General features: G+C 43.8%; 1 protein-coding gene across 1 annotated transcript; it reads right to left on the bottom strand.

Annotated features, from left to right (window-relative positions):
- Nucleotides 1-7: 7 nt before the first annotated feature.
- tex10 (testis expressed 10) lies at nucleotides 8-9,070 on the bottom strand. Its single transcript, XM_078253008.1, has 16 exons — nucleotides 8,889-9,070; nucleotides 8,303-8,509; nucleotides 7,991-8,178; nucleotides 7,554-7,880; nucleotides 7,250-7,459; nucleotides 6,833-7,085; nucleotides 6,631-6,743; nucleotides 6,229-6,476; nucleotides 5,901-6,036; nucleotides 5,061-5,230; nucleotides 4,290-4,467; nucleotides 3,274-3,496; nucleotides 1,319-1,399; nucleotides 986-1,170; nucleotides 619-829; nucleotides 8-493 (listed from the first exon to the last, which is right to left on the bottom strand). The coding sequence occupies exons 2-16, from the start codon at nucleotides 8,483-8,485 to the stop codon at nucleotides 371-373; spliced, it is 2,829 nt and encodes a 942-aa protein (XP_078109134.1). The 5' UTR covers nucleotides 8,486-8,509; nucleotides 8,889-9,070; the 3' UTR covers nucleotides 8-370.
- Between the last annotated feature and the right edge of the window lie 209 nt (nucleotides 9,071-9,279).

Here is a 9,279-nt window from a genome sequence, read left to right as displayed (position 1 = left end):
GGCAGAGCACTTGTATTTAACTTTATTTAGCTTTTTTTTCCTCTTTTCAGTTCAGTTTTTTTAAATCAAAAGTTGCTAGGTGCCCCTGTAAGTACTGGACAACGTTTGGCAACAATACTCCAAAGAGGCAAAAGAAGGACTGACAATTACCAGGCTAAAGAGGCAGCTTAAGACAGAAAAAACTAGAGCTCTTAAAACAAGAATGTAGAGTATTCATAGTCACTCACAATAAAAAACATGTCACTCCACTGTATTCCTGTCTGAAAGTGTAGTTGTATGTACTCAATCGCTTTTGTTTCAAAGTCACTGTAAGATGTTTGAGAAGGTGAACTGAGCAACACACCAGGTGTCAGTCCGGTGGGTGCGTCGGTCAGTACATGTCTCGAAGGCTCAGGTTTCCACGGCGAGCGGAAGAGCCATGAGCCACGGTGACGCTATAACAGTAGAGCAAGTCTGTCAACCACTGCTCCCTGGTTGCACCCCGGGAATACCTCTGAAACACATACAGAGAGAAATCACTTGAATGGCCTCCATGAGAAGTATTTTATCTCTCCATCCAAATTGTACAAAAGTCTTAAAATCCATCCGTTGTGAATTTCAAGTGTGAGCTGTGTTTACCGTGAGGTGTTGTATGATCTCTTGCAGCAGAGCAGTGTTGGCCAGCAGCTGGCTGTGGAGCGGCGTGTGCTGCAGCAGCATTGACAGGATCTGTCCGAGCTGTGGCAGCTCCTCCTCGCTCAGATCGCCAACACGCATTAACTGCAAAACCATTCGCAGCAGGCGAGGAACGGTGCTCAACGCTGACACACAAGCACCCCATATTGCCTCCCTGCAAATGTGACACAAAGGTGTTTTAAACCCAAATGTGGTAATTATTGATCACCTGATTATGGCAGACTGCTACTAATAAGGTCAATATTTCATATCAGCAGGAGATCCTTTCCAAAGACAGATCAGCAAAGGGTTGTAGTCATTCAACACGCACCTTTTGTGGTTGGTTTCGGCAGGTAACTCCTGCTCCAGGGTGATGAGCAGAGCCAGCAGGCTGAGGCAGCACAGAGACAAGAAGCGCAGCACGGGCTCAATGGGCAGGACGGACAGGTCCAGTAATCTGGATACAGCTCTGAGCAGCCCGGCCGCCATACTGTCAGGCACCACCCCCAGTTTGGTCTGACACACACATAATATATACAGGCTGTTTTCTCGGTACATGTTTTCAACAGCATGAAAGCATAAAGAAAAGGAATAAAACAAGCACTAAAGCAACTACTGAGAAATCCTACACAGAATTTCCTGCTTAATGAAAACCATTTCTTACCAGGTGTTTGCAAATGCCATTTTGTAAGATGTCAAAGCACTGAGACTTTGAACCCAGAGTTTCCAGACAGTGGCAGACTTCCTATGAATGAAACAAAAAATAAATTCATATCACACAAGCTTTTTTACATAAAATTCAAGTGTGATAGAGGATTCTACTTTTAGCAATGCAATGTAACCACAGTGTGCTTTCAGTTTGAAGATTTAAAATGTTTTATAATGAGACTTGGTTCAAATCTTTTAACTCTCTGCAGTGGTAAAAGGGAGGGAGAACTACACTAAGCCTTATTTTCTTACGGCTACTGAAGCTGTGACGTATAGACTTTTAATTTAGAATTTCTGAATCAAACAATGCACAATGTATGCCAAAAAAAAAACAGATTATGTTTCTGTCACAATTCTGGGGATAATTTCATATACTGTCATGGAGTAGCTGATACATTGACTTAAAACCATTGACTGTAAATATTAATGGACAACGCATCCGGTTCGGCAAGTGCTGCAAATGCGGAAGTGCCTTAAACCGTCATTCTAGCAGGAGGTGTTTTAGGGCGTGGCTATGATGTGATTGCCAGTGAAAGTGTGTAACGTAACATGGCTCCTCCCTCAATCTTCCCTCTCGTCTAAAATCGTCACATCCGCAACCAGGATGGCTGCGCCCGTAACGGCAAATTCGTCGACTCATAGCAGATGGGTGACGTCACACATGCTCTGTCCATTAATATTAACAATCTATGCTTAAAACCCTGTGGGTCTCCATTTCCCAAAGTTTTTCATTCCCAGATGTTTAATGTCAGGTAATGAGAGCTGATACATTGGAAAATTTAACAATCTTCTTTAACAATGTTTTCTGTAGAAAAAGTAAGGCAGGATAATTAAATGAAAAGGCAGTAAAAAAAAATTACGCTAAATGTTTAACGAGAAAATTAAGGAAGAATCTGTCTCAAACAGCTTTAACCTGCATTTATCAGACAAACCACATTACTGCTGTAAATAGACAAAACATTAAAGCACACCAGAGCATTTCCTCAACCCTGTCTGGATAAAGTAAGGTTTTCGCTTCAGCGTTACCAAAGAAAAGAGTCACTAAACAGCGTCTACATTTCCTTCTTGCTAGGATGGAGACAAGATGGATTTCAGGCCTAAGAAGCTGCCACAAACTTTTTTATAAAGTTAAAAATAAGGTTTAGCTTTTCCTCATTAACTTCAAATCCAAATCAAATTTCTCATTAACTGTTATCAAATTGAGGTGTGTGTGCGTGCTGAAGTGCAGGAGTGAGTTGCGAGCCTGCGTGTATCAAAACGGTGCACCTGTTGGCATTCTCGCCGTCATTAAAAACAATCCCGTCTCATTAGTCGAACCAGAGTTGACACAGTCCATCCCTTAATGCTGCCCCCCCCCTCGCCACCAAGTGTCCCATCCCTCCTCCTTCCCGCCACTTGCCTGTGATTGACTCAGACAGGGAGATGAGAGAGGCAGGATCTGAGGGCTTAATTGAGGAGCTGAATTAGTGATTATAAGGCCCCCCCCCCCCACTTGCTCATACACTCACACACACTTGCCCCAGGGCATAGTTACATTAACTGTAATTTCTGTGCAGAAATGTCACACTCCCATCATGCCATGGGCTCTCATTAGCATTTGTGCATAAGCGCTATGCCCGATAACCACATCATCTCCAACCTGCGCAATGCGATAAAGGTTCCCCTCTCAAGCATAGTGCCACGATAAAGCTTCCACCCTCTGAGCTCTATATGAGAGACAGAGAGGGACCAGGGGGGATTTAAAGACCACAGAGGTGTCCAGAATATCAATGTCTTCCTCTTCCTTTACCTCCTAGTCTCTTCTAGATTCATTTTCGATTCAAGTGTTTCTGATTGGCAGCGGCTTTGGTAAGAGTTAGAATGTATGTGAGCTTTGGGGTAATTATAGGAAAGACTGTGCAGTAAACGCACCTCAACAACATCCCAGTGGTGTGTGAAGTGCTCCAGCGGGGTGGGGTAGATGCTGAGAGGTGAGAGAGGGGAGGGAGGCAGGACGCTCTCGTCGTCGGCCTCCTGCATGGAGGCGAGCTTGTTGGACGAGAATCCCGTCAGGGTGGAGAACAAGAAGCTGATGTAGTCCACGTCCTGCAGAGCCGCTTCCTGGCTCCCAACAGACCAGCCACTCAGGGATGACCTAGAGAACACAATCAGTGAACACGTTAAACAATTATCGACTCAAAATTAACACAAAGCTGGAAAGCCACATGTTTTTTCATAGGATTATTCATGATGCCTTGTTTTGTGAGAGCATCATATTGAGGATAATGGTACGCAGAAATTCTGAAAAATTCTTCCTTGTCCCAAGGGGAGGATAGATCTCTAACAGTAGGAAATGTGAGTGAATAACGTGTGTTTTGTGAAGCCCGGGAGGCAAATGCAGACAGAACTGTCTTCTCAATGCTCCATGACGACTCTAAATTCCAGTCTCCCAAAGAGCTCTTTGTATCATTCCCATTACACACACACATCCCATCTGAACTCAGCACTGCCTCCCCTTAAAATGTGTATAACACTGCCCCACCGACACAAGCAGAAGGCCAGACGCACAAATGCATGCAGATACACATACCATCACAGGGAAAGGTAGGCTCTGGGTGTGTAACAGAACATAAAAATATAAAAACTGCTTTTATTGTCACCCGTGAGTTGAATATCAAATATACAGGGCATCCACATCAGCACCTTTTAACGGGCAAGTAAGAAATCAGAAAAAATTTCAGGAATTCATCTGTGAAAGCGCAACACTGCCATCTGATGGTGGCAGGCTAGAGTGCCCAACATTATTTCCTGATAAGTTTAAAAGTTTGAGTCCAAACGTGAGGGCATTCCTGCACTGTCAAAAATCTATAGAGTGTCTCCTTACACACACATGCCAGTAAATTGTGTTCATGTGGCCTCCTCAGGTCTGTGGGGGTTTTAAAGCTCACCTAAGGTGTACAATACGAATTAGAGAGGCAGCGAGGCCGGCAGAGAATCGTCCAGTGGTGCAGCAGCAGCTCAGATTGGCCAGAAGAGACTGGGACATCTCGGGGAGAAAGTAGAGCAGCTGCACCATTCGTTGCTGGGACTCTGCTGGTAGCAGCACCACAACTCCTTCCTGTGGATCTTCACACACACAAACACACTTCACATGTATAGAGACAGCAATGCAATCTCTGGGGATATAAAATGAAAAAGAGACAGACAGGCATAGCCACTACAGTAAGGGCTCAGATAATGTGTGTGTGTGTGTGTGTGTGTGTGTGTGTGTGTGTGTGTGTGTGTGTGTGTGTGTGTGTGTGTCTCTGACGCACATGCTGATGTCAGAAGCCCTCAGACAAAAGGAGTCTTGTGGTGAATTGCTGGCTCTATGGCAGTTTCTATCCACCCCCCTCCTCTCCTGGCCCCCTCTGTCATACACCAGCCTAACTATCCGAACATCCTCAGACCAGTGATATGTTCAGGCTTATTACCGCTTTCTGCCTCTGGTTGTAGTTCAGTTTTACAAAGTGGTCTGGGGTGGGAAACATGGAGTTACACCGCCTCCTAGGGAAACTATGGTGTAACTTGTGGTTCATAATTCTGTTGGCTTAGTAACATTTTTTTGTCTTTGGTAATCTGACCATTGTTGCTGCATTTTGTATTGTATTGAACTGTTAATGCATATGAAAATTATTATGTATGGAATTGTCTCCTTGTTTCCTCCTGAGTGTTTGTACCGTAAAGCCTGCAGGCGTGTGTGTGCAGACTGTTGAGCAGGTCTGTATGTCTTCGAGAAGCGGCAGCCTGGATGGACAGGATAAGTCGTTCAGAGAGAGCAGGGTGACGGTGGCCCAGCTGAGACAACTGCACAGGAAGAGATGCCAACCATAGACACAGCACTTTACTCCTTCAGAGAGACAGAGGGAGGGATAGCATACAGAGGTGCACGTGAGCCAAATGCAGCCAGAGTGACAGTAAGGAATTATGTGTCTAGATATAAAAGGCACAGTGAGAGGTTTTGAATCTCAACAATTTTCATTTGGGCCTCCATAGACCAATTGTTACACAGACAAATGTAATGTAAATAAGTTTTTGTTAGATTTGAAAAGGCCTAAAAAATAATATTAGAACACCGTGCTTCAACACCAGAGTGGAAAAATGTCTTTGCTGTCCACTTTGTTTACAAGCACAAATACAAAATTATTAGTTTTCAGCGAGGGCACAGTCCTGGATGAATTAGCTTGAGTAAGACGTAATTTCGTGTAGACTATACAACACATGATCCTCATTAACCCTTCCTGCATTGGACTGGATGAATTAACTGTTCCCGAAACTGGTCACTGGTCTGTGCTTACTACGCACAATAGCGGAGCTTGTGAGATGTAATCTGGCTGTGCAAGACTATAATGCTAACGTGCAAGGATGTTAAGTTCCTAAAAGTTAAATCTAATTTAATATTCAAAACAGGTACTCTACAATATGGAGCTACTGCCGTGTGCAAGCGCTGTAAACCTCCAGTTTGAAGAGCACACATTTATAAAAAAAAAAAATAAAAAAAACACAATGACGGAAGTTACCTCGCTATGTGAGCATGTCCTTGCTCCTGCAGGTAGAGCTTGCTGTAGAAAGACAGCAGCAGGGATCGTGTCTGTAGATTCAGGTTCCTTTGCTTATAGTAGATATACACCGCTGCCATCAGCTCCTCTGTCACTGCTGTAACAATACAAAAATCACAAATATTAAAATTACAATAAAAAATGTCTTCTAGTTCACAAACTAGTATCTGGATACCAACCCATAATCTTCTTATAAAGCACCGAAATAAACACTAATCCTACTGAAATCATGCTTTTGCGTTTATTAAAAATCGGACACACTTTCACAAATACACCGCAACATGCTTACTTTTGCTTCTCTGTGTGAGAACCATCTTCCACACAGTACCCAGCAGCATGTGAAGCTGCCTGTAGCTCAGTTTCACTCCGCTGCCCAGAGTGTCTCGGACAAACGTCCTCAGAGGTGTTAGCCAGTCTTCATCTGTCTCTCGACCGAGTCCTTGCCTCTGGCTGAGGGACACCATGACCTGGCAAAGTGTGATGTTTAGGGCCAGAGGCTCCACTGTCAATCCTGGGACGGCAGCAGTCTGCTTACTCCTAAAGGAAGGGCAGTGGGATTACAGTAGTTAGAGCTAGTAAAGGTCTTCATAAAAGTACTTTTGATTACAGATCCTGGGTAGTTTATACTGTGATGATTCAACAAATTAAAGAAGGGGGATGTTTGCTTGACATATTCAATTATATTCCTTACCTTTTTAGATCAACCTTCTTTTTATGTTTGGGTGTGTCCCGAGTACCATAGGGAAAGTTTTTTATGAAGTGCTGCTTAAAATCTCCCAGATATTCTTTATAGAACCATGCATCCTACACAAAGACAAGGCATTTTTTAGTCAAGCTTTTCTTGTACAAAAAAAAAAAAACGTCTGTGTAAAATTTCCTTCTCCTTGCCTCACCAGTGCATCCTGGTGCTCCTGCTGTGGTGCCAGTTTTCTCAGCAGCTGCAGAATAGACAACACCTGGAACATTACTGACATGGCATCTGGGGTGAGCAGGTGAGCGCCCTCAGTGGTGTTCCAGGGACAGTCACTGGTAGTGGCTTCTACCCACACTTCTAGCAAAAGAGGCACCAGTGTGGCTGCAAAGCTCTGAACAGCCTCAGCTGAGTCCAGACCCTCACCTACTGCGGGTCCAGGGTCCACATCCGGTCTACACAGTGAGAGAATAGAATAAAGAATATGTTAAACCTGAAATATAATATTTTGAATTAATTCAACTCAAACAAAGTTAGTCATTTGTTATGTCATATGTTCATTTAAATCCCGTCTCTGATACCTATTCCTTGATGGTTACAGGAGTTTGTGGTATCTTACCTGAGTCTAAACGTGGACCGTGGAGTTGGTTTGGCCCCAGAATGCTCATACACTTTTACCCCGACCTTGCTGTACGTGAGCTCTTCCCAGTTGAGATACAGAGGTGTGAGCCTGCCATCTCCACTGGAGCCAAACACTCCTTCCGTTGGAATAAAAATATCACTTTCCGCTGGTCTTTCCTCAACTACTGCCTGCAGAAAGCGTCCAAGCCTGAAATGAAAGTGATAAAATAAAGGTTAGCAGCTTGAATTTGAATTGAACTTAACTAAATTCTTCAGAATCTGTGTGCACATGGCCTCCATACCTGAGGAGCACAGAGAGCCGCCACTGCTGACTAGTCACAGCCCTGCTAGGGTTGACTGACAGTGCCCAGGTCCGTCCCTTAGCATCCTGGGCCTTTTTGGCTCCTCCACTGCTTTGTCTATGAGAGATCAACTCTAGGAAGTTAGTAAGGAGTACTGCAGGCCGCGCTGCTAGCAGAGCAGGGTAGTGCTCCAGCAACACATCAAGGACCTTCATGGCGTCCTCCTGGATGCCTGTCTCAATGTGGGTCATGGCACAAGTAAGGTGGGCACTGAGGAGGGGGAAAAATGGAGCCACTCGTTCTGCAGGCACAGACTGTGCAATGAACCTGGAAGTAGTGAACATTGAAGACAGTTTAGCCCATGTTATTTTATGAAACAAAAGTCAAGCGTTTTTTACTATATTGTTGTATTCCTGCATCACTGTTGCTTCACTAACCTGAGCACACGTGTAGCTGCCACACGAACATTGCCATCCTTGTCTGTGAAAACAGCTGCCGCTTCAGAAAGCAGGCGAGAGAGATGCTGCTCTAACAGAGAGGGATTATCAGACAGCAACTCTCTCAAACCCAGCAAGGCACTATGTTTCACATTGGGATTGTAATGGTGGAGCTGAGACAGGAGGTCCTAGTGAAGTAGGAGAAAAAGGGAGATACAGCAGACTGGAATGTTGGAATTGAAATATTCCAAAAATGTATTTGTAGTGAAAGCATGCGTTCACTGACATGTGAAACACAGGTGAAGAGCTTACATTGATACCAAGGTGTCTGTGTGTGGTGGGGCCACTAGTGTCTCTCTTCAGCTGTTCGGTTAGATGGATTCCCTTTGAGCGGAAGTTGGTGTTGGTGGCATTATCAGCTTTGGGCTTCGTTTTTCCCACCTTTAACTTCACCTTCTGGAAGTCATCCTGTCTCTTCTTCTTCTTGGACTTCATCTCTGCAGTCTATACTGCAGCTGTCTAAGTAACCAGACATGCAGGTGAGATGATGAAACAGAGTGAGTACATTGATTTCAATGAGAACCATACTGACCACTGGCATATGTTTGGATTGGACGGCTTAAGTATTAAAATGAATAATAATAATTTATACTTTTTATTAATCCCCAGTGGGGAAATTACAATTTACACTCTGTTGTTATTACACACTACACACAGTAACATACATTTTGCAGCACAAACTATCCCAAATAGTCAGACTAGGGTTGCCTTTTAAATCATAACAGGTACAACTGCTGCACCTGTATTAACGTCAGCTAACGTTACGTTAGCGAGCTTGCAGCTAACTATCTCGTATCATAATTCAGCACCATGCAGGACAGTTCTTTATCTTACTTACCACAGAAAAAAAACTATTCGATACTACCGTGATAGGTTTAAACTGCCTCAAACACTCATTCGGTATCTCGAGTTTAAGAGATAAACAACAATTATCAATAACGTTACATAAAAAAAGAAAATGTTCTGTCTTCTTCCATCTCGTGTTGATGCCTTGGGTCCTCTGACTGTGTACACTGTACATGTTCAGAGCACAACGGCTTCGGGGCTTTGCGGGGCTTACAATATAAAACCTCTATGACCGGGACCCCATAGGCCTTTTTAAGATGCTCAAGCAATATTTGATGCACTTACTGGTAATTAAAATGAATGAAATACAAAAGTTGTCCTTAAGTGCCATAAGAACTATAGGAAGATGTTCAATACCTTGTTCAATAATGCTCTAGCAAGGT

Source organism: Sander vitreus, chromosome 6 (genome assembly GCF_031162955.1).
Source record: "Sander vitreus isolate 19-12246 chromosome 6, sanVit1, whole genome shotgun sequence".
Classification (NCBI taxonomy): Eukaryota; Metazoa; Chordata; class Actinopteri; order Perciformes; family Percidae; genus Sander; species Sander vitreus.
Note: the sequence above shows the minus strand (reverse complement) of the source record. Positions and strands in the feature narration are given on the sequence as shown.